The sequence below is a fragment of the Capra hircus genome, chromosome 15 (genome assembly GCF_001704415.2).
Source record: "Capra hircus breed San Clemente chromosome 15, ASM170441v1, whole genome shotgun sequence".
Classification (NCBI taxonomy): Eukaryota; Metazoa; Chordata; class Mammalia; order Artiodactyla; family Bovidae; genus Capra; species Capra hircus.
In genome coordinates, this window is record NC_030822.1 from 45,831,215 (window position 1) to 45,857,881 (window position 26,667).

At 37.5% G+C, this 26,667-nt stretch overlaps 1 protein-coding gene across 11 annotated transcripts in view; it reads right to left on the reverse strand.

Annotated features, from left to right (window-relative positions):
* Nucleotides 1-26,667, reverse strand: part of SOX6 (SRY-box 6) — a 715,392-nt gene that overhangs the window by 23,350 nt on the left and 665,375 nt on the right. For all 11 annotated transcript variants that reach the window (XM_018059595.1, XM_018059594.1, XM_018059593.1 and 8 more), the window contains one exon: nt 26,331-26,439. In XM_018059595.1, coding sequence (XP_017915084.1) covers nt 26,331-26,439 — 109 coding nt within the window. The remainder of the gene's footprint in view (nt 1-26,330; nt 26,440-26,667) is intronic.

Below are 26,667 nucleotides of genomic sequence, written 5' to 3' on the forward strand. Positions count from 1 at the left end.
ACATTAAAACCTACATCTCTACATTTTAGAAAAAGCAAATCCTTTCAGCTCAGTGGAATGATTACACAGGTAAAATATGATCCAATTCATCTCTGCCCTTCTACTCTATTTCCAGCTACCTGATTAAGTAGAAATTTGTTTGTGTCATAGCTAGTAATAAATTAGAACATTAAAGTACACTATTATTTGGCAAATATGGTCATCATTTATTGCAAACAAAAGACAGGATAGAAGGGCCGAACTGGCTAATATTATCAATTCTTTTCTAAACATGAAGAAGGGGAGAGGGGCCCCTTTCTGAAGACCATGCAAAATAACACATTTTATATACAGCCCTTCTTTGAGGCCTAGTAGACAGAATCATCCCTTACATGAAAAGTCTCAAATCCCAAGATGCATAACTAATATGCTACCTTTTTGCCACCATACCCACAGTACATTAATTTCATTTAAAATGCACTGACCATACAGGATAAATTGATTTCACTTTATATGGGTTTGACAGCCATGTTTATTGTGCAGTGAAATGTAGTGTAGCTTCCAGCTGACAATATCCATCAACGCAGGGCAATATGCTGACTGCTGGGCCAGATGAAGGCATACATTACTCTGGAAGTGAAACACTCATTCAGATACGACAGTGTCTTCTCCTGAGGATCACCATGGTAATTTATGATGCCCTCAGTGCCATTACTTTACAACTGACATGAATTCAGCAATTTATATACTTGCATGCATACATAGGAGACAGGCTTGTGGAGAATGTCAGATACAAAAACATTTCAGTATTATTCTAAGTTAACTACTGTGCTACAGGTGATTAACATCCAGGGTCTGCTTTTACTGTCACGGCTTTTCTTCACCTCTATCAACACCAAACAGCCAGCTTCCATTTATTTACTTACTTACAAGATGTGTTTCATTGTAAATGGGAAGTTTTAATCTCCTGCAGACTGATCATAGTAGATTTTTAGACTCTGGCTTCAGTAGATGTTCGGTATGTGCATGCCAAGTCACTTCAGTCATGTCTGACTCTTTGCGACCTTATTGGCTGCAGCCCACCAGGCTCCTCTGTCCATGGGGTTCTCCAGGAAATAACACTGGAGTGGGTTGCCATGCCCTCCTCCAGAGCATCTTCCCGGCCCAGGGGTCTAGCTGCATCTTTCATGTCTCCTGCGCTGGCAGGTGGGTTCTTTGCCACTAGTGCCACCTCTGCTACATATCAATTGATTCTCCCAAATATGTTCATGCCGATGCTCAATCTCTCTCCCTCTCATTCCATATCGCAGTCTTAGTATATCCTTCCTACTCACTTTTACCTAACTAAATTCTACCTTCTCCAAGGAAGAGAGTTCACTTCTCACCCCACCAACTGTCCTGCAGTGACCTTGTCTGTCCTCCCATAATACATATTTACATGACACCAACTGACACTGAATTACACAGAAGATCTCTAGTCTCACAAGAAATGCTCCCAGATATTGAGAAATTTAAGCACAGCACATAGTATAGAAATGTGAATTAAGAAAGTGGAAATAGGAAACGTCAGGGTGTATATACATCTCTTTTTCCTTGTCTCCTTTTCTCTCTCCCAAGTGCTCGGAGTCAACTGAAAAATGAATGGGATATTTCAAGTTAAAACTAGAAGTGGTGTATTAATAAACCAAGGTTTGGGAAGAGAGGAGACTTATCTAGAGAGACCAAGGTTTGAAACTACTTTTAAATTGAATCTGATATATGATATATGATCAGAGTCAGAATTTTAAGAAAATATAAAAGGGTCATAACTTCTCTAAGCTGCTTCGTGAAACAAACTGGTAAGGGAATTATTGTTGTAGTAATAAAAACACATATGACTGCATACATGCATATAAACTCAGAAATTTAAAAGTAGAGACTGTATTTAAGAAAGCTCTTTTAAACAGATAAGGAAAATTCTATATAATACTATATAGTATTATTTTTAAAAGGTATGCAGTTAGTCTGAAAATTTGAAGCCTAAAATTGACTCTATGCTATAATTAACTTTAGAATCTACATATCAAATGTGACTTCATACTGCTCATTTACTTTGAAAAATAATATCAAGTTAAAAAAGGGGTGGGGGAAGCATTTCATTCTAAAATAGCCAATGCTCTGTGTCAGAATCCAGAGTTATCCTAGGGAATAGCTCATAATTCTAAGAGGCAGATTTTTTACTTTTAATAGCAGAGGGATCATTTGTGAGTTCAATATTCATAATATGTCTTCTCATGAATAGCAGTTTGGAAGATGCCTAGACCTACAGCTATGTACTTGGAGACTACTGCTTTCCAGCTGACCTAAGAGTCTTTAATTATCAGCAACACCATTCCTAAATAACAGGAAGCCAACAGTATCACACCAGGCAACAAGGAAAAGCATTGGTTCCATTAACTCCAGGAATTCCTGTTCTCTCCATTTCCCTGAAGGGGCTCAGACTGGTTAATTCATTCTTGTCTCCCCTATCAGCTTGTATAAAGCCAAACTTTCAGTTAGATGCAAAAAGATAGTCAATGGGGGAAAAAGCAGAAATTGCCAAGGCAAAAACTTCCTTAGGGATCTATGATTTAAACGATTTAAAAAGAATACAGAAAGTTGAGTTTTTCCAGGTGGGTTGGAAAGAAGGCTAGTTTAACCATCATAGCCTATGGCAATGGTCCTGAACTAATCCTAAAGAGGCCCCCTTCCTGGGTAAATTCCAAGGGTTATGTGAGTGAATGAGTAAGCGTTTGGTGTGGATTTGTGCATATATAAAGTCCTCCCTAAGGAGGAACTTTGGCAAATTCTATAATGTGCTTAGGAATCATTTATGTATGCATTAATTCAGCAAACACTCTGACAAGTTTCAGATGTACCCAGCATTGTGACAGAAGATACAAAGATAAATACATGTGCCTTGTTTTAAAGGAATCTGGTCCAGTAAGGGAAACAGATGCAGAAATAGAAAATTACAAAACATTGTAAGTGCTAACATGGGTAATTTCAAAATACTATGAAAGCAGAGAAGAGAGGCTATTAATGTTGTCGGAGTGGACAGAGGTGAATAATATGTAAGCTGCAGAGAGCAAGTACTGCTTAAGTAGTATCTTCAAGGAAGTGAGAATTTACCAGCAGGTATAAGTGTGGTGGCTCAGACAATAAAGAATCTGCCTGCAATGTGGGAGACTCGAGTTTGATCTCTGGATCAGGAAGATCCCCTGGAGAAAAGAATGGCTACCCACTCCAGTATTCTTGCCTGGACAATTCCATGGACAGAGGAGCCCTGTAGGCTATAGTCCATGGGGTCGCAAAGAGTCGGACACGACTAAGTGACTAATACTTTCACTTTTCATGAGTGTGAAAGCATTCTAGGCTGCAGAATGTGTGAATATAAAGACAGAGTTATAACAAAGGCATAGAGGGTTTTAAGGAATAGAAAGAATCTGGTTATGGCTTGAGTTAATTTAAATTAAAAAAATAAGGGAATGTCAAGAGATTAAATTCAGAAAGTAAGTAGGGGCAAGATTGCCAAGTACCTTAACTATAAAGTCAAGAAGTCTTTAAGGTTTTTAAAAAAGCAGGGTAGGGACATGAACAAATAGAAGATATCAAAATGGAAGTCAAATTAGAAATTACCACTGAATAGTCTCGGTGATTACTAGTGAATTGGAAATAAAGAATAGAGAAAAGTAAGAGAATAAATACCTTCTCAAAAGCCCATTAAGATTTACATTTTGTCAGACAGAATGAATGTAAGTAAAATATTAGCACTAAAGATTCTCTTCTGGGATCCAGTTCTGGTAATGGCAGTATAACTTATATCAGACTAACCTTTAATCAGATAATAATTATAAATCCTGGAGGAAAAAAAAACATAGAAAAACAACTAATTGAAGGTACTTGAGCTCTACCAAAATTAAGAAGAAACTGGAGAGGATTGACTCTCAGAAAGAAAGAAAGAAATATCACTGAGTAAAAACCCTGCTTTTATAGGTTTTCCATGAAGACATTCCCCAGTCTACTTAGCATGGAGTGGCTAGAATGTAACAGATCAGCCTTCATTGGCCTAATGTATCAGGAAAGTTAGTCTGAGGCTTCTGAGTGACTGTCACCTAAACTTCACAGGTATAGGGATGATTTCAGTGATTCCAGCGGAACTCAGGTCTGTATATCTGAAAAATCTAAGAAGAAATTTCAGCTGATGCCCACTGCAAGTTAAACAGAATTTGGATTTGAATCCTACCAAGTAAGAAAGTATCCATGAAAAACTCAGGCTTTCCACTGAAACCCCAGAGGGATCACTCGTGGAATAAAGACTACATGCCAAGACTAAGGATTCACTCTAGGACTAAAGACAAAATTGAAACAGTCACCATCTAACATGCAAAACTAAGCCTCTACAATTTCAATGAGGTCAATTTAACTGCCTCTTAGAACAAAAATAACATTCTTAACAGAGAAAGATAATAGAAGCCAGAGTCTCTATAATTTGTAATCCATAATGTATAATAATAATTAAAAAATCACTAGTTGTGCAAACAATCAGGAAAATGTGACCCAGAGACCTTTCCACCCTCATAAAAAAAAAAAACAATCAATAGAAACTGTGATGGCTCAAATAATGTAATTAGCAAACAAGGACATTAAAGTAGTCATTAAAACCTATGTTCAAGTATATAAAGAAAAAGAATATCACAATTAATGCATAAATGGGGTACTTAGAAGAGAAATGAAACTACACAAAGAAACATGGAAATTCTAGAACTGACACACATATCTGAGATGAAAATACATTGAATGGACTTCATAGCATTTTCAAGTGCAGAATAAAGGGTCAGTGATCTTGAAAATACATTAAAGGAAATTAGCTAGTCTCAAAACAGAAAGAGAAAAAGCTAAAAAAGTAAGCAGAGACTTTGCAGTATGTGAAACAATATATTGTCCTAAAATATGTGTAACCGGAATTCTAGAAAGAGGAGAGAGGATTGTGACAGGAAAATATTTGAAGAAACGTGGTCTGAAACTTACCTGAATCTGGTTAAAAAAAAAAAAAAACCAGCTTATAGGTTCAAGGCATTCAGACAATCACAGGCAGGATACAAAGAAAACCATACCTAAACATTAGTCAAACTGCTGAAAACCAAAGACAAAGGGAAAATGCTAGAGAAAAAGGACACCTAATACATAAAATGAGACAGTAATACAACTTATGGCTGATTATTTATTAGAAACAATGAAGACTAGGAGACCATAGAATATCTTTAGGCTGCTAAAAAAAAAATTCAGTGTAGTCTTATCTAATGATCATATGCTTAAAAAATGAATATGAAACACATTTTCAGATAAACAAAAGCTGAGAGAATGCATTACCTGCAGATTCATATCAAAAGAGACATTCAAGGAAATTATTCAAGATGAAGAAAAATAACATCTGATGGAAACTTAGATATATAGAAAGAACAGAAGAGACTTGAAAATGAGAAATATGTGACTAAATTAAAAACTTGTGTCTTTTCTGGATTTCATAATAAACAGCTGATTGTTTAATGTTTTTAAAAGACAAGTGACTAATACAAAATACAACATTATATTCTGGGATTTATAATATAAGAAGAGGTAAAATCATGAGAAAAATAGCACATTGGAACAAAAGACCAAGTTAGTAAAAGTTAAATGTTGCTTTATTTTATGAGAAGTGCTATAATTTTAACTATAGGGATATTCAAATTAAGGATGAGTAATGAATCTAGAAAAAAAAATTTAAAAATACAAAGAAGTATAGCTAAAACACCAGTAGAGTAATTCTAGTGGAAGACTAAAAAAGGATTCAAAAGGAAACAGTATAAAGATTAGTGGTTGCAAAGGGTGGAGGAAGGAAGGATGAGTAAGTGAACACAGAGGAATTTTAGGGCAATGAAAATATTCTGTATTCCATAATGATGGATACATGTTATACATTTGTCCAAACCCAAGGAATGTATAACATCACGAATGAACCCTAATACAAACTATAGATTTGGGGTGGTTAGGATGTGTCAACATAGGCTCATCAATTATAACAAATGTACCATTCAGGTGGGATGGTGGTAACAGGAAGGCTATGCATGTGTGAAGACAGGGAGTATGTGTGAAATCTTTATCTTTCCCTCAATTTTACTGTGAACCTCAAACTCCTCTAAAAAAAATTATCTCTTCATAATAATAGCTTAGAAAAAGGATTCAATTAAGCAAGAGGAAGAAAAATAGTAACAGAAAGCCAAAAACTGAGGGAACAAAGAGGAAAATAGAAAATTGTAAAACTTTATCCCATCAAAATCAATAATTATATTAAATATAAATAAATTAAATAATCCAGTTAAAATTGGATATTTTCAGGATGGATAAAGAGTAGATATCAATGGAATAGGAAACAATTTACAATGCAAACATTGGTAATTTGAAAATATCAATAAAATTGATAAACCCCTGTGAGACTGATCTACAAAAAGGGGAAACAAAAACACCAATATTTGGATTGAAGGAGGGTATATCACTGTAGCTACAACTCACTTTAAAAATGACAGGAAGCAAATATTGTGACTAACTTAATTCCAATAAATCTGACAATTTATATGAAATGAACAAATTCCTTGGAGGACACAAACTGCTAAAATTCGATTATGAATATATAGAAAGTCTGAATACTCTTATAGCTAATATAGAAAACCAATTTATAGTCAACAACCTTCCCACAAAGGAAACTCCAATGTCAAGTGGTAAATTCTTCCAAACATTTAAGGAAAAACTAATAGTAGTCTTACACAAACTAAGAAAGTAGAGAAAGAAAAAACTTCCCACATTCATTTTATGAAGTAACCTCACACCCTGACAGAGATTTGAGCATAAATACAAAATTCACAATAAAATAGTTGCAAATTAAATAAAATAATATGTAAAATGGATAATAAAACAAGATCAAGTAGAATTTATTTCAGAATAAATTAATTTAAAATGTAATATTAATTTAATATTTGAAATCAGGCAATGTAATTCTCTACATTAACAAAACAAAGGGGGAAAAACATGATGATCACAACAGATTCAAAAAGTGGTTTAGACAAAATGTAATACCAATTCATGACAAAAACTCTCAGGAAACTAATAATAAAGGGAATTTCCTCGGTTGGATAAAGTACTTTTAAGAAAAATCTGTAGGACATAATAATATAGTATTTACTACTGAACGCTTTCCTCCAAGATGAAGAACAATGCAAGAGATACCCACTCTTACCACTGTTAATCAACATTCTACTGTAGGTAAAGAAATAAAAAGCATGCAAAATGGAAAATAATAAGTCATGTTGAGTGTATTCATAGATAATTTTTTACATTAAAAAATCCTAAGAAATTTGCAAAATAATTTCTAAAAAGTGAATTTATGGGCTTCCTGGTGGCCCAGTGGTTAAGAATCTGCCTGCCAGTGCAGAAGACATGGGTTTGATCTGGGAGGATCTCCCATGTCATGGGGCAGCTAAGCCCCTGTGAGCCACAACTACTGAGCCTGTGCTCTAGAGCCTGTGAGCCACAACCTACTGAGCCCCATGCTGCAACTACTGAAGCCTGTATGCCTAGAGCCCATGCCTGGCAAAGAGAAGCCACCACAATGAGAAGCCTGCACACCACACCTAAAGAGTAGCCACTGCTCTCTGCAACTAGAGAAAGCCTGTGCATAGCAATGAAGACCTAGCACAGCCAAAAATAATAAGTAAATAATTTTTTAAAATAAAAAGTGAATTTATTATTCTTGCAACATACAAAACTATAAAATCAACTGTACTTCTAATAGTAGAGCAGTTTAAAAATAATTTTAAAATTTACATTCATAATAGCATCGGAAAATTAAATTCTTAGGAATAAATTAAGCCAAAAAAGTATGCAAGACCTCTACACTAAAAGCAATATTTATGAGTTCAGTAAGTAAACCTAAATAAATGGAGGAATATACCATGTTCATGGATCTGAAGACCTAATATTTGAAGATGTCAATTCCTTCCCAAATTTATCTATAGATTCAACCCAATCCTATTAAAAATTGCAAAAGACTTTTTTAGAAATTGACAACTTGGTTTTAAAACTGTATGAAAACATCCAAAACAAACATGAAGAAGGTTGGAGGATTCAAACTACTTAATTTCAAGGCTTACAGTAAAAAACACTTTGTAACACTGTAAAGGCTAGAGTAATAAAGACAGTATGGGATTGTTATAAGAATAGACAAACCAGTGGGACAGAATAAAGAGTCCAGAATTAAACACTCACATATATGGTCAAATTTCAATAAAGACTTAGGCTAGTAAAGTGGGAACTAATAATTGTTTTCAACCAACAGCGCTTGAACAAGGAGATAAATACGTAGAAGAAAGTAAAACTGACCTCTTACCACACATTGTTAAAGTGGGCTTCCCTGGTGTTGGAAAAAAGTAAAATTGACCTCATACCACACATTACACTCAACAATTAATTGAGATGAATCAATTTAAAATTAAAGCAAAAACTATAACACTCCTCAAGAAGTATTTTGGAGAATAGTTTAGTGATCTTATAGTAAGCGAAGATTCTTGGATATGGCAGATAAAACACTAATATATACGGAAAGTAACAAATTGACCTTTATCAAAGGTCAATTTTTGATAAGGCTCAGCTTATCAAAAGTGATTGTTAAGGCTCAGACTGGGAAAAAAACATTCACAATACACGTTTGACAAGAACTTGTATCAAGAATATATAAAGAACTTCCACCAAAAACAAAGAAGTAGACAATATAATTTAAAAATGTTCATCGCAGCATTGTTTATAATAGCCAGGACATGGAAACAACCTAGATGTCCATCAGCAGATGAATGGATAAGAAAGCTGTGGTACATATACACAATGGAGTATTACTCAGCCATAAAAAAGAATTCATTTGAATCAGTTCTGATGAGATGGATGAAACTGGAGCTGATTATACAGAGTGAAGTAAGCCAGAAAGAAAAACACCAATACAGTATACTAACACATATATATGGAATTTAGGAAGATGGCAATGACGACCCTGTATGCAAGACAGGGAAAGAGACACAGATGTGTATAACGGACTTTTGGACTCAGAGGGAGAGGGAGAGGGTGGGATGATTTGGGAGAATGACATTCTAACATGTATACTATCATGTAAGAATTGAATCGCCAGTCTATGTCTGACGCAGGATGCAGCATGCTTGGGGCTGGTGCATGGGGATGACCCAGAGAGATGTTATGGGGAGGGAGGTGGGAGGGGGGTTCATGTTTGGGAACGCATGTAAGAATTAAAGATTTTAAAATTAAAAAAATAAAAAACTAAAAATAAAATAAAAATAAATAAATAAATAAATTAATTAATTTAAAAAAAATAAAAATAAGCAAAAGATTCATTAAAAAAAATTTACGAAAGACACGGTCATGGCCAATGAGACATGAAAAGGTATTCCATGTCATGAGTCATCAGGAAAGTCAAATTAAAGCCATATATCATCTTGCACCCACTGGAATGGCTTGCAAAACTAATTGTTGGCAAGGATATGGAGCAACTGGAACTCAGATACCAATATATTGGTAGTGGAAGTGAAAAATGGCATAACCATTTTGGAAAACAGTTTGGTATTTTCTTATAAAGTAAAATATAGACTTTCTGATGACATGCAATTCCATTTGTAAACACTTACCCCAAACAAATGAAAACTTTTTAGACTATCACAGTGCTTCTATTCAGAATAACCAAAGACTAAAAATAACTGGAAAATGGGTGAACAGTGGTATATCCAAACAATGAGATACTATCCAAAATAAAACTAATTCAATGCTTAGTTTTAAAAGGTAAAAACAAAAGTACCAATATAAAAGAAAACCAGACAAACAAATGAAAGTGATATTTTTCTGAAATATTTTTTTCTCTATAAACCTGAGTGTGTGGCATATCCAAGCCATTGGGAACTCAAAAAGAAAAAAAAAAAAAAAAGGTCTCATTATCAAAAAGAATTAATAAAAAGGGCAAAAATGCATAACTGCTTACTAATTCAAAAAGGCAAATGCAATATATACCATTGAGTCCTCGACAATCACACTATTTTAGAGTACTTCAGTCAATCAACAGAATAGTCAATTTTCTCTTGTCAAATTTTGTAAAGAGTTATGTGACACATTTGGGTTAACAGAGAAAACGATCATGAGTGAATCACAAACAAAAATGTAGAAGATGAAGGAATATTAGAAGTGGACATGAAAAATTAGGACAGAGGGGAGGTAGCAATATTACATAGGTTGGATCTTTTTTCACCAAGTTTATCTCACCAAATGTATCTTAATACTGAAGAAGTCTAGTGCACTATGTTGGAGGAATGGCTGACGGTTGTCTATGATTTTGGAAGTTCTGCTAACTGCACTCCCACTTACTGCCAGAATGTGAACCCACTTTCATTATAAGAAGGCTACTTGATATTCAAATTTGATTTCTTCTTGGAAAATAAGAGAGAGAAGATTTGGTTATCCTAGTGGTTTACTTGGCAGGAATATACATTCCATGGCTGAGCACGAACTTTAATCACTAGAGAACTGATGTGTTGCATCTTCAGAGAAGGAGGGATACCAGCGGGGGAAGACTATGGTTTGCACTCTATGTCTTTTACAGAGGATTATCTAGAGAGGTTAGAAAGAATGATTGACTGATGGGTATCATAACTTAAAGAAGGCAGATGCAAAATATGAATGTTCTTCTAAGTTAAAGGTTGGTTAAAAAAAAAAAGCAACCAGTGGTATAGGAATGAAAGATGAATTATCTGTGGTACTTTGATTAAAGTACTAACTCTTCCTTTGACCATTAATCTTTATTAATGCACAGGGATGTTATAGGTAAATTTTCATTTTTCTGTTTTCATTTTAAGATTCATTTATCCCTACTTACCCTAAATACTCTTCTTATGTTAAGTACTGAATTTAACCACACCAAGAAATACACTGAGTAAATTAGACAGGTAGATGACAGATAGATAGAGGTAGAGATATAAACATATGTAGTGTATACATTAAAAAATTCCACTGAAAATTTGGAGACAGATGTTTTACTACTTAGTGTGGCAAAGTAACACATTTAAGGAACAGTTTACTTTTTTCACTAGTCTACACCAGAGATCAGTTTCCAGAATAGAAACACCAAGTGTATTAAGGAATTTTGCCTACAATAACATTTACTAAGTGCTTTCAGTGAACACATTATCTCGATTCTCTTCACAATCCTCTGAAACGGGTAAGAGAGTAAATATATTTGTCTCACTTTACCTTGATAAAGGTGAAAGAGAGTGAAAAAGTTGACTTAAAATTCAACATTCAAAAAACTAAGATCATGGTATCTGGTCCCATCACTTTGTGGCAAATAGATGGGGGAAATGGAAACAGTGACGGACTTTATTTTCTTGGGCTCCAAAATCACTGCAGCCACAAAATTAAAAGATGCTTGCTCCTTGGAAGAAAAGCTATGAAAAACCTAGACAGTGTATTAAAAAGAAGAGACATCACTTTGCTGACAAAGGTCCATATAGTCAAAGCTATGGTTTTTCCAGTAGTCATGTACGAATGTGAGAGTTGGACCATAAAGAAGGCTGAGTGCTGAAGAACTGATGTTTTCAAACCGTGGTAACTGGAGAAGACTCTTGAGAATCCCTTGGACAGCAAGGAGATCAATCCAGTCAATCCTAAAGGAAATCAACCCTGAATATTCATTGGAAGGACTGATGCTGAAGCTGAAGCTCCAATACATTAGCCACCTGATGCAAAGGGCCAATTCGCTGGAAAAGACCCTGATGCTGGGGAAGATTGAGGGCAGGAGGAGAAGGGGTGACAGAGGATGAGATGGTTGGATGGCATCATCAACTCAAAAGACGCTAGTTTGAGCAAACTCCAGGAGATAATGAAGGACAGGGAAGCCTGGCATGCCGTGGTCCATGGGGCTGCAAAGAGTTGGGTACAACTGCGTGACTAAACAACAACAACCAATGAAGAAACCAAAACCCAGAGAGGTAGGTTGCCTTCCTCTGTAATAACTTGTTGCTAGTATACTGCTAACAAGGAACAGGGCGAGGTCCAGTGCATTCACCCTACATCAAAGCTACCCCAGGAACTACTCAGTGACACGAAATAACTCTGAATCTCAAAACCCAGCATTTCTCAGCTGGAACATTGCTTTCCCCCGTAAGGATACCATTTCTCTGCACTGTTAAGCACATTAAAGGAGCCTATTACCAGTTATGAAGTTCAAGCCACTGTCTAATTGGCTTCGGAAATACTGCCCCACCAAAGATGCAAGAGAATGCAAAAGAAAGCACTAAGGACCGAAATTATAATAGAGATTAAAATTATGCTAAATTAATTCACTTCTCGGTTGTAGCATTATGAGCAAGCGTTATTGTGGATAAGGCTTCTATTTTTTCCTATTGGAAACTCCATTCTCTTTAAAAGATCAACAAGAAGAACCAAAAGGGAATTCCCTAAGGTCAGCTCTGAGGAAACATAAACCTCTAATTCAATAACTCTGCTACTGCTCTGAAAAAAAGGCTTTATTATTGCAACATCCATATGGAGCCAATTGGACATTAATGACTAATCAATCCCTCCCCTTTCTATTCTACTTAAAGTGTCACAAGCCATGTTTAGATTAGCCCATTTCCTGCTTAGGGTTGCTCAAGATGTCTTTTGTTCTTTCAGGACCAGCCTGATGGAGGCAGCTTAAACAAACACCATGACCAGAGTGGCGCAGGAGTTATAAAGTGCCATATGTGAGTGAACAAAGGGGCTATACTAAAGCCTTTTGTGGTATTTGTTAATGTTTTTCATCTGAGCTTAAAAAGGCTTAATGACTTTGTGGTGAGCTGATGCATGTGGCTCGTGGCTTTGCAAAATGAAGGAAATTCTAACCAGTGATGTACCAGTCTGTGTTTTCAAGAGTCTCCCGCTTTCAGTTTTGGTGCCCATGTTTACTTTTTCCTTTTAATTCTCAAGTTATATTTGCTTTACACAGACAGTTCAACGGAGCCGTTTATCTCATATCAACTACAGGATCCAAGGGCAACTGAGATAACTTATGTGATTCTTTATTTTAATGACCTGAAGGTAACAGAGAACGTTCAAATATTCTACTTATTATCTATTTGTTATTTGTGTGTACAGAAGGAAGGCTTACAAGCTGTTGAGCCCAGGCAAAAAGGCATTCTTTAAGTCTGAACCAGAGACCACTGTGCAGGAAGTAAGACAATAAAAGGTTCTGGCTTCCTAAGTTTTCAGGAGAACCAGGCTCAGATTAAAGCAGATTCCCTTGGAGAACACAGAGTCTGGTAAAAGGCTTTACTTAATAATTCATATTGCTCAGCAGTTTCTGGCTTCATCCAACTCAATATATTACCGTAGACTCTACATGAAATTAAGAAGCACAAACCAAGATGAAGCAAATCTCAGAGTTAGTTAACAAAGACTATTAAACCCATCCGCTCATTTCCATCCTTATCACTTCATCGATTGCCTTGCCCTCACTGTTTCTGGTGGACTATTTGAAATACTAGTCTTCTAGCTGATATTTTTATTTCCAGTTTCGAGTTACCAGGCCGCACTTAAATACCTCTTCCTAATTTCAGCCAGGGTGATCCATCACAAGTGCAGTTCTGACCAGGGCACTCCTAATATTAAAGTTTTCAATGGCTCCCTAATGCCCCAAAGATGAAGTTCAAACTCCTTGGTATGGTACACAAAGCTCTCCATGACCTGGCTTCAGTTCCATCTCTGGCTACTTGAATATATTTTTGCTTTATAATACCAAACCACTTCTAGTTCTCTATATACCATCTTGTTCTTATACTAAGAACCCATGCTTTCCCTTTTCCTGGAATTTCCTGTCTGTTTTGCAATCAACTCATTCTTTGAGTCATGTCAGGGATCATCTTCCCCAGATAGTCTTATCTGGTTTGTTATGATGGGCTAAGTATTTTAGGCTCCCACAGTACCCTGTGCCTATCTTACATTTATTATATTTTATCCAAATTGTCAGTTGCATGGGCCCACTGTCTTCACTAGACTGTGCACCTCAAAAGGGCAGGAACTGCACTGTGTCTTGCTCATAACTGCTTCCTCAGGGTCTGGGACAAGAGCTGCCATAAGGTAAGCACTCAATTGTCATAACAGAGACCATCAGACATCTTCAACAGTGACAATTTTGGAGTGAGATTCAGATGTTTACACATTACATTAGAACCCAAGAATCTCTGAAATCAGATTTTATATAAATCCCATTTTATTTCTTCTATTTTCTTAAGTATTTTGCCTTACTCGAACCCTCTATAAAATAAAAAATGGGTTTAATGGGAAAATGAACCCACAGTTTGGGACTCAGAGATCATTGGTTCGAATCTTCTTTTATTGACTTTCCACACTGTACAGTTCTGAAATCCAAGCCTCCCACCTTCAGGGAAATCCTGAAAGGATGATGAGGCAAACCCAAGTTTTTTTTTGAAATAATAAATCTGAAAGCTATTCTAATGCTATGGGGTTTGTGTAAATACAACTGAAGCATACATTCAAACAGGAACATGACAGGACCTTCCTTAGAGTCAATATGGAATGGATAAAACATGTTCATAGAATTAGAAATTTTTAACATGAGGTGGATATTAAAGACCATCTAATCCACATCTGAGGTTAGAGAAGTTAAACTGCCCAAGTCTCACAGCAAATGGCAAAATAACAGTGAACTGAAATGTAACTACTCCCAAAGGTTCACACCTGCCATCAAAATAAATTTCTAAAATGGTCAGCTGAATTGTTTCAATAGCATCTAGACTTAGCTTAAAAATTCAACAAAACTAATTTAATTGGCGTCTCCTTTTCATTTCATTTGTACCAGGAAATCTGCCTTTTACTAGAATGAGAGAGGCAGATCATAGGTACAGTAGAAACCAATTTTTTTTTTTTTTTTAAGGTTGGGGACATGGAAATAGTATTAGAAGGAGATGGCTCAAGGATTTTGGGTAGCCAAATCAATTTTGTAGTCTATCAAAAATTCTTTGTCCTAAGAGCTGGTGAAAGTATCTGAAATGCACTTAATATCTGTGTGGTTTGAAAGACTAAAAAAAATCTTTTCACACGTTTCTATTTCTCATTATATTTTTCTGATTTTTAATGAAAACCAACAGGAAAAAAACTACTTCAACAAAGGCGACCGACTGAATCAGCCCATCTCAGAGAAAAATGGGAGTCAGTATAGCTCAGATACTATATAGCTAGACAGATCTGGGTTTGAATTTTAATTTGATCCTTCCTAAATAAGTGACCTTGGGTAAATCATTTCCCACCTCTGAACAACAGTTTCATCTCCTTATAAAAGAGAGCTAATAACTTCTACTTTTCTGGGTGATAAGTAGAGCATTTTTGAGCATTAAGTAGGAATGTACATTTCTTAGCAGTGACTGGAACCCAGTACCCACTCATTAAACAGTAAATGCCCTTAGAAACAGCAGTAGTAATAATGGTAAGAGAAGTAGTAGAATGTCTATTCTAGTACCAAGAACACAGCAGGGCTTAACTCACAGTTGTTCCCTTTCTAGTCCTTCCTCATACCTGGGTGATATTCCCTCTACTGCACAGTTCTGTCCTTCAAGGTAGTTGCAAAATGAAGCCTTAGCTGGAGAGTGCAATTTACTACTTAGTGGAGCCTCTTTTCTGCCCCAGAGCTAAAAATATATTTCAAGAGTGTCCTGTGATATAGAACTGAAATATATCGAATATGCATAAGACACAATCAAAAAGAAACTCTCACATCTCCCCAGTTCCCACTTGTGGGACCTGTAGCCAAACTATGCTGCTCAGTTCAAGCCAGGAAAAAAATAGGGGGGGAGAAGAACAAACCACTATCTTGTGAATTTATAGCTTTTTATAACAGACTCACTGGAATAACAAAGGATTAAGACTACTGCCTGTGTAATAAGTAAAGGGCAGTGGAGCTTCAGGGACAGTGGACAGTCATTTTCCCTTTCTCCTCTATTAGCTGTTCTGTGATTCTGCAGTGTGGAGTAGCTACTGCTACCCTTTTTCATCTTGTCCTGATGCAGGATCAATCTACTGAGTGAAAAGTGAGCTTATATTGAAGAAGTATGAAATGATTCCTCTACCATGAAAGTAAATATACATATACCAGTAAGTTATAATTTTTACTTTTAGTAAAAATTTTAAATAGTTGAATATATTGCTTATGAAATTCTTCTTTCCAGGGCTGAGACCTGGGATATTAAGTTTTAGTTCAGAATTACTTTTTACAGCCTATTCTTAAATGTAACAATCTACAGTACAGCACAAATATTGATGAGTTCTTACACAATCTCTTCCCTCTGGTATCATGACCTAATTCGGGACATCATGTCTAAGGGTAAGTATCCACTGAACAAAAACAACTAAAAAAAAAATCAACTCTCCTCTAGTGAGAGGAACAAGTATAAGACTGATTTGTAAAGCACTGTACAGTCACAGCAGACAAAGTGAAATCATATGTAAATGAGTATTATACCCAGGAGGAAAATAGGTATTTTTAATATGACTTGAATAAAAACCTTCCTAACACCTACTCAGCTCTCTCATGATGTAATATGAAAAAAATAACCATTGAATATCCCCTCTGAAATGACAAGAACAGAAGAATAAAGATAAAGAGACTAACAGATCACCAAATCAACCTAACTGCTGCTTTTCCATTATTTTCAACCTCTATACATAATCTAAGTCAATCTTGAACAACTAAAGGTTAATGCCTGTTTAGTTGGTGGCAAAGCCCAAATTCCTCAGCCTTAGCTCTATGGAACTCAAGGCTGTAGTTCTATGGAACCCAGCTATTTTTATAATATATTCAATTCAACAAATATTCACTGGGTACAAACACGTGGAAAGTTCTGTATTGGGCTTGGTGAAGAACACAGAGATGAGAATTGACTCTTCCTTTCTGAAACTTCCTTATGAATGTCCGTGTGCTTTACCATTTCTGAGTCTGTTTGGATTATTCATTCCCTCAACTGAAAATTCTTCTCTTTCTCTTTGTTTTTCCAAACCTAGGCTTATCTCCAGCTCTATTCCTATCAGGTCTTCCAGAATAACTGCTATCAACAAAGCATTGTAGCTTCCTCTTCTAAATAGCACTCTTTTCTGTTTCTCTAATGATATATTTAAACACATAGCACTTTAGGTTGTTCTGCTTTCTGTGTATGCTAATATAATCACCCTAGCTACATTGCTAGCTCTTGAAGAATACAGTATAGTCCATCTTTTAAAAAACCCTTCTCTCCATGTCCTTAACAGTGCTGTGCACATAAGAGATAATCAGTAAATTATAATTTGAACATGTGGGTAACACTAAAGATTGGGGGACTCTCAGTAGGGATAGATCCTGTTTGTAAAGACTGAGCTAGTGGAACTGGTGGCCTAGTCTACAGAGTTGTGTCGTGTCCAGCTCTTTACAACCTCATGTGCCAGGCTCCCCTATCCATGGAATTTTCCAGGCAAGAACACTGGAGTAAGTTGCCATTTCCTATTCCAGGGGATCTTCCTGATCCAGGAATCAAACCCATGTCTCTTGTATCTCCTGTATTGGCAGGCACATTCTTTACCATTGTGCCACCTAAGAAGTCTACAGAGTATCACTTCTAAAGATTATGAAATGAGAGATCCTATGTGTAAACGAACAGTGATAGGCAAGCAGAATAAAATGAGACAATGAATCTATAAGAAGGAAATATTCAAAGATAAGAATTTTTTAGTTAAAGAAAAAAAGATAAGAAGTCAGTATCAGAAAACCAGAGAACTGGGTGGTTATTGGATTTGGGGGATAAGCACAATTATCAGAATTTAAAAAGAAGGAAAGGATCAATCAAAAAAAAAAAAGTTTGGTCTCAAATTCAATCCTGATCTTAAGCAGAGATAACTTAAAGAGCCCACCAATTGCCCTGAGGCTCTTTAAATTCCACCAGCCTAAAGTGAAGTCACTCAGTTGATTCTCTTTGTGATGTCATGGACTACAGTCTGTCAGGCTCCTCCATCCAGTGGGATTTGCCAGGCAAGAATACTGGAGTGGGTTGCCATTTTCTTCTCCAGGGGATCGTCACAGCCCAGGGATCAAACCCTGGTTTCCCGCATTGCAGGCAGACACTTTACCATCTGAAACACCAGGGGAGGCCAAGGAAGCCCAAAGTCCACCAGGCTAAAAGGTTGGGCTGAATTCTGTAGCCAGCAGATGGGAAATTAAACGGCTCTTGCTGCCAAGAGAAGAGGATTCTGGAACAGGGAACATTTCAGCAGTCAGTCACCACACAGTCCAGACATGGCAGACCTCTATCAGCCAGCGTTTATTCTAATATGTTGGTTTATGTGAAGCAGATGCACATACTGCTGAGGAAGCATAGACTCGCTTTCCCAGTCCCATTGGGAACATATGCTGCTGCTCTTGTCCTGGGTCTAATTTCCATGGTAGATAGCATTAAATCTTTTGCCACCCAGTTGCTATAGCAAGATAGGGGGGCAGGGGTACTTCTGTGTGATTCAGTAACGGCATAGACAAGCATTTCTTCCCCAGAACAGAGGATATTCAGTTAGAAAACTAGATAATTGTGTGTGTGCGTGTGTGTGTGTGTGTGTAAATGACGCCTCTTTAAAGAAGGCAGCCCAAAGAAAAATAATCGGCTCTTTGGTCTAAGATCCTCACTAAGGGGATGCTGTGTCTTTGATTGGGCTTTCAAGCTTAAGCAACTCTGAGAAGTAGGTTGAGTTCTCTTTATGGAGTATCAGGGGATGGAGTTATACAAGAATCTTGACATTTCCCTCTCTTGTCCCATCAGGATGATCCATCACTTCGAGAGTTCAATGGAAATTGTTTTCTACCAACATTAAAAGTTATTTGGGAGCTTTTAAGACATAGCAAATATATTTCTTTAAGAGAAGTTTATTTGCTTGTTTAAGAGAGCTGCACTTTATATATAGTGCTGATATAAACTGGTGCACAGGATCCTCTAAAACCGTTTATATCCACAGTAAAATACATTTTTGTGATACTCATACCACAGACTTAGTCCAGAGCCAAGGGCTTTTTGAACTCTGCTTATGTCCCAGCCTTTGTGGCTGTTACTTAGTCTTCACCATGTCCTAGGTCTCCCTGGCCACACATCCTGGCCTCAGACCTCAGCCTGCTGGCTCCATATAGACTTCTTTGCCTATTCATTTCTTTAAGATGCCTGGAAACCTCAGAAGGCCAGATCAGGAAGTCCATAGCAAGGTTCTGGCTAGCGCTCCCTTCTCATTTACCTGGATTTAAAAAAAAATTTTAATATGTATAGTTCCCCATCTTTTATTCCTGGTATACAGTCTAGTACTTAGATACCTTCTTGGACAATGACATCTCATCTCTGGTACATTTCAATGATAATTTCACTTATATTAAAGATGACGTGGTCCTTATTTTACACTTGTTACATTCTGGCTGACTTAAGGTGCATGATTTCACTTGTATGGTAGTAAGAAAAAGCGTTAAAGCATTGTAGACTGAAAATTACCTACACCAACTTCTTCAACTACAGATGAGAAAATTCAGGAAAAGAACGTGACTGACTTAGAATGGGACAAATGGAAGTTGAGTTTCCTAACCCTTTAGGAAATATCTGAAGGAGTGTCTTGTGGAGAAATTGTAAGCCTCATCTTGTTGGAATCCAAAAGTAAGACTAGAACCAATGAATAGAAGTTGTAAAAAAGCAAAGACAAATAACAAAGAATTAATCATTAAACTAGATAGAATGAGTTTCCTAAGAAGTAGTCTGTTTTCTGTCATTAGACTATTAGGGACATTTGAACAGAAGTAAGACGACTGCTCGTCAGGGATATAGAAAGGGATCTCCTGGATGGAATTGTCACTCGGATTACATGTCTCTCCTTTATTCCAGTTCTGAGAATCTAAGTGTTGTTACGTGAATCACTATATCTGGTGGGCTTGAACTAATAACGACCCTTACATTCCAAAGTATAAGCAGATGTGGCCTTTAAATCCGTCCCTAGATTATATTCTGGTTTGCCTCTGCTGCCTTGGATGAGCCCTGTATCATCACGTCAATCTTCCTTCTCTGCCAGGAGTAAAGATCCAGGGAAGAGAAAGGAAATGAGAAAAGCTTCAGAGATTTCCCAAAGTATGGATCAAAGGGTAAGCAGGATTTTTAAGAGAAGACATTCACATCGAGTGGTGCATTTTTTAAGGAAGAAGGAAAAGTTGCAGTCCCTGTTATTTGTCTATAAACAGAGAGCTTAGGTTGACAAAAATAAAGCTATCTTGAGATTTAAAACTTAGAAGCAATCAGAAGTTCACACACACAAAAATGAAGCTTTCAGAGGGTTAAGGCCATTTTGGCTGGGATCCAACTCACAAATTCAGTACAAATCTATAAAACCTTTCTAAGCAAATCTGAGAGCAACTGTTTTCTAAAAGGGGCTATTCTTGGTGCACACATCCATTTCCATTCAAATCAATGCAAGTTTCTAATACGTGGAGGACAGCACATCATTACATTTCCAATCCAGGGTCCAAAAGCCTGCCTAATGATAATCACTCTGAGTTCATCCCTTTTAGAGCTCATATTCTACTATGCTCCACGTCAAAATGAGGTGTGGCCTCCCTCCGCGACTGGGACACGGTAATTAAATTCAAGAATTAAAGGAAGTGTTAGAAGAATGTTTTCTTATCTAAGCTATTTAAAAAAATACAGAAAAAATAAAGTTGCGTGAGAGAGAAGAAACAGAATGGAAAGAATACATTAAAAAAAAAAAAGAGGGCAAGCTACCACTATTGTTGCTGGGGGAAGAGAAGGAGAAGAGAGGGAAAGAGAAAGGGAGCATCCACCTGTGAAAGTAACTGGGAAATACTACTAGAGAGACCTTCTCATTAACAGAAAAGATCAAGGGACTCAAAAATTCAATTCAGGAAGTGGAGCAAATACACTCCCAAAGGTATTGGTCTCCTCTTTTATTTCGCTGAAAAAAAACAGAAAGAAAAACTAAATGAAAGCTATTGTGGACAGATCACCTTTCTTATAAGAAACACGTTCTGTTTCATGAAGGCCCTAATAGCAATCTTGCATTTGGAGGGGACCCTAAAAATAATGGAGGACTTCCCAGGTGGCGCTAGCAGTAGAGAACTACCCTGCCAATGCAGGAGATATAAGAGACGTGGGTTCGATGCCTGGGTTAGGAAGATCCCTTGGAGGAGGGCATGGCAATTACTCCAGTATTCTTGCCTCTGAGATTCCCATGGACAGAGGAGCCTGGCGGGCTACAGTCCATGGAATTGGAAAAAGTAGGACACAACTGAAGCGGCACCTACAGCAACACCACTAGAGATAATAGAGTCCAACATACGTCCTTCAAAAGATAAAGTTAAGCCCAGAGGCATTAGTCACTTATTTGCCTCTATTTAGCAAAGTACTTTAGTCCAAATTTCCCAATAACCAGACCAGAGCCCTTTCTACTATACTTTGCAACCCTGAAATTAGTAGAGTTGGGATAAGAACTGCACTCTTGTCTAAGGAGAACAAGGAGAGGGGAAATGCCAAATGAAAAGTCCATAAAAAATTAAACATCTGTTTGTCATTCTTAATACATGGTGACAGACTCAATTAATTGAGTCCTTTCTTCCTTACATGCCCTACATAGGAGCTAACAAATTTTGTGAGTTCAATACAAACAAAGCCATCAAATGCTCCAAAGTATGCTGCTGCTGCTGCTAAGTTGCTTCAGTCGTGTCCGACTCTGTGCGACCCCATAGACAGCAGCTCACCAGGTTCCGCCGTTCCTGGGATTCTCCAGGCAAGAACACTGGAGTGGGTTGCCATTTCCTTCTCCAATGTGTGAAAGTAAAAGGTGAAAGTGAAGTCGCTCAGTCGTGACCCCATGGAATGCAGTCCACCAGGCTCCTCCGTCCATGGGATTTTCCAGGCAAGAGTACTGGAGTGGGGTGCCATTGCCTTCTCCAGCTCCAAAGTATAACAAGACCTTAAACATGTTTCCTAAGCCCCCAGCACTATGAATTTGTAGTTTTATAAATATCATGGTGAACAAGAAATGCTGTCTTGTCATATTCAAGCCAAATAACAGCTGGACTTTAAAAATAAAATTTTGAAGACATTTGCCTTTTATATTTTTAATTTCTGTTTTCTTGGCTTACGGTTTTGTCATTCGATTTTGATGAGTGGTTAATACACACGCACAGCTGCCTCTTTTGGTGACCTTTCCCTGCTGCTTCTATGCTCAAAGCTATGAAGAAGGTCTACAAATTGCTTACTAAGTGATATTGGCATTTTCACAACTGGCAGATATTTTCCTGTGAAGCCAGGCTTACTTTAGTCACTTCAGATGCCACACAGGAGAATGGGGTGAAAGCAGAGGAAGGGATGTTAGTCACTTAGTCGTGTCTGACTCTGCAATCCCATGGACTGTAGCCTGCTAGGCTCCTCTGCTCTATCCATTGGGATTCTCCAGGCAAGAATACTCGAGTCGGTAGCCACTTCCTTCTCCAGGGGATCTTCCCAACCCAGAGATCGAACCTGGGTCTCCTGCACTGCAGGAGGATTCTTTACCATCTGAGCCACCAGTGAAGCCTCAGAGGAAGGGGAGAGCCCCTTAAAACTGCCATTATGCGTTATTCACGATAGCCAGGACATACACATGAGCAGATGAAGGATACAGAGATTGCTTTATACATTTATATTTTTGAATGTGATAAAAATATCACATCCATAAAAAAAGAAAACCCTGCCACTAGCAGCAAGATGGATGACCTTGAAGGCACATGCTAAATGATGTCAGACAAGAAAGACAAATGTTATATGATCTCACGCATACATGGAATCAAAAGAGGCTACACTCATAAAAACAGAGAATAGAATGGTGATTTCCAGGGACTAGGAGGAAGGGGATATGGAAAGATACTGGTCAAAGAGTATAAACTTCCAGTTATAAGATGAATAAGCTCTGGGGATCTGATATATGGCAGGGTGACTATAGGTAAAAATACTGCCTATACACTTGAAAATTGCTAAGAGAGTAGGTTTTTAATTTTCTCATCAAGTAAAGATAATTTGTGAGGTATAGAGGTGCTAACTAACCTTATTGCGGTAATCATTTCCCAATATATATGTGTTTTCAAATCATCACAGTTTATACCTTAAATTTGCACCAAGGTTATATGTCAATTATATCTCAATAAAGCTGGAAAAATATCTCAACTGTTCAAAGCCAGATCATGTGTGGACAAAGAAGGGATGACATCCTGAGCTAGAGCTTAAAACTCACTTGCCAGTGGAGTTTACCTAAGTAGCTTCCACTCTGAACCTCTGTGGGGAACAAAGAAGTCTTGATCTTCTTAATACTTTTCTCAGTGATAATTATATCTGCCTTATTATCTATGCATTTCCCTTTTAATCTTCCATCTTCCTTCACTATACTTTAAGCTCTAAGAGGTCAGGAACATATTTGTTTTGCTTCCTTTGCTTTATCCACTGTGTAGTTCAGGGACTGGCACACAGAACAGGCACTCAAGAAATGTTTGTTTTTTGACCAAGACTGAATGAAAGAGTGAATACATTTTTTAATATTCTTTCACTTCAGTTCCTTCTTACTAGCAAAGTGGAGAAAGTATTATGTGTACCTGTTATCTACTCTGACTTTAATATGAACTGAAACTCCAGCAGCCTTTGCAATCAGCTTATGCTTGAACAGATGCCAGAAAATATCCTGAAGTCAGCAGAAGGCGGCTCCCCATCCCAGCAGTCCTCACAAAGGCACTCCACTTCTCTCGGTATTAGAGCAGGTAACTTGACTCCATTCATGAACTCACAGTCCCCCAAAAGCACACGAGGTCTCAATGGCAACTCTGGGCAAGCTTCTGAAGGGAGGTTTTCACACGCTCCTTAAGCTCCTGGGCCACTACAGGCCTTCTACTATTACACTCATCAGGCATTGCTGTTATGTGTGACAGTGTAACACGAGAGCGGGCGCATGGCATGACTTGCTATATTTAGGGGAGAGGAAATGGGCCATACTGAGAAAGGTCGCAAGGAGTTTGTTCAGGAAAATGAAGGCACCACTTATATATTTGTATATACAAGGGGTGCAGGATAGCACAGTACTTAATGTCTTGTGTTCTGGAGTCAGTTTGCCTAGGATCAACTCTCACCTCTGCCCTTACCACCTATATGACCTGTGGCAAGTTACTTAACTATTCTCAGCCTCAATTTCCTCATCTGTAAAATGGGAAAAAATACCTTCTTTACATAGTTGTATATGATTTAAATGAGAAAATATGGGTTAAAAGCTTAGCATGTTCTCTGGAATATTAATGCTTAATAAATGTTTGCTTATAAAAAGCGTAATAATTAGGAAATTAGCTTGAATCCAAACAATCTGTGTTTGAATTGAATGGAAGTTCCAAAGAAGCTTCTATATAATCTGTTTCTCTACAGTTAAACCTTTTATTTTTTCTTTTTATAATGGTTAATAACTCTGACTATGATTTTTAACTTACCAAGCATATGATATCATCAATTAGATTATTAACATTACTGAGGGGCAAATGACTTTATACCTATTGTACAGTTAAGAAGGGACACCAGGTATGCTGCAGTCCATGGGGTCATAAAGAGTCAGACACAACCAAGCAATTGAACAACAACACAGTTAAGATACTAAGTGAAGAAAGATGAATGACTTTAAGAAAACTCAGAACAAGGATAAGGTGGTAGAATTCTCTAACTCCTAGTCTACCAAAAAACAAACAAACAAAAAAAAACACCCAGACTGAATACTCCAAAGTGATGAAAAGTATTACTTCATTGTGTCTGGTCAAAAATGAGGTACTCTACAGCACCATCTTCCAACGAAATTGAGATGGGCCACACCTGAATAACTGAGTCCCTAAACCACAGAAGCTTAGTCCTCACCAGGGAGGGAAAAAAAAACCCTGTATCTCTAAGTGCCTATAAAAATGTCAGTGCCACTCTGCTCTCAGTGCTCATTTTTCGTGAAAGACAGTGAGTGATTTCTGCTTTTGAGTCCTCTTTATTCCTCCTTTCTGCTCCTGCTCCTCCTCCTCTTCCTTTCTCTTTCCTTCCTTCCCTGTTCTCATACAGGCACAAACCAATCAGAGTTTAACACCTTGTCCCCAGGACTTCCATTAAATATTAGTCTCTCCTACTGGTATGAAGAACCTACCTTCTGAAGACTCTCTGAAGTGCTTCCTAATGTCTGATACTACCCCTCCCTTAGTGCTCATGCCAGGGATTTCTGAACTGCCCAGGATGGCTCCAACCATCACTAAAAGCCATGCCTAGATCAGATGCTGCTATGAAAAGTCTTTAGACATTTTCAAGGGATTAGGGTCCTGGAAGAAATCATACCAGTAAAAGGGATAACAGTAAGATTCTTCCCCTCAAGCTAAAGGACTTTAACTGGGACCCGAGATGGGTGAAGTATTGTGTTACTCTGAAGAGAACAAATTAATCTTCCCTGACTGGTGGGAGGGATTCTGCCAAAGGCACAGCTAAAGGGAAAACCAGTCCCTACTCTGTGATGACACAGTAAATAACCAGGCAACATTACTACTGAAGTGCTGACCTAACTCATAAATTGTACTCAGCCTCTGGGGAGCAATTTCTGCTGATTCGCTGCTTGTGCATTTAAAACAAACAAAAAGGAAAAAGAAGTGGACAGGCATTGATACTGCTGGGGGTAAACACATTGAGAGTAAAGCTGGTCTTTACCATCCAGACTTTCAAAAGACTTTGTAAAGGTTAGTATCCAGACACAGGCTAGGCCTTGCCCAAGCAATTATTAATTTTACACCAGATCTGCTTCATACTATCATTTAGTTTCCAGAAGGGTTTGATTGCACCTGGAAATCACTTATATGGGGGTTAAAAAAAAAATCCTTCTTTGTGAATTTGTCCCTAAAAAGAAAAATAAATAAGGAAGTCTTGAGGTGGTTGAAACACAGAATTTTGTTGTTCAATGGAATGTAGAAAGTTCTTTTTGCTATGTGTTCAGTAACAGGATCTACATGAATTTCAAATTCCTCAACTGTAACACACAATGAAGACTAACATTTCTTCTGTTTTGCCAAGAAAATTGATCTGGTTACTTCCAAGAAAGACCATAAAGATCCTCTATCTAACTCGGGCGCACCTTTAGAGACACACAGAGCAGCAGAAAAGAGCTACAGAAAAGCCACTCACCCTCTGCATCTTCTGGCCGGGTAAGATCGATGACACCTGGGCCCAGCTTTCCATCTTCGCTTGACTTTCCTGTTAACTGGGGCCCCAAATTTTCAAAGCGTGTTCTTTCCTAGAGGAAAGAATAACCAGAGACTTATTCTAGCTTCCAAAGCAGCCACTTTTTCCTTCCAATTTCTACCTTGCTTAATGGATGAAACTTGAATTTACAAACATCATTTCTGACCAACTGGAACTCAGAAAATCTTTCAGGAAGATTCCACTAAAGCCTGTTTGTGGCACCAACAGTGCTGACAGCACCTAAACCATAGTAGCTCTAAGGAAAGGACATCTGTGGCAG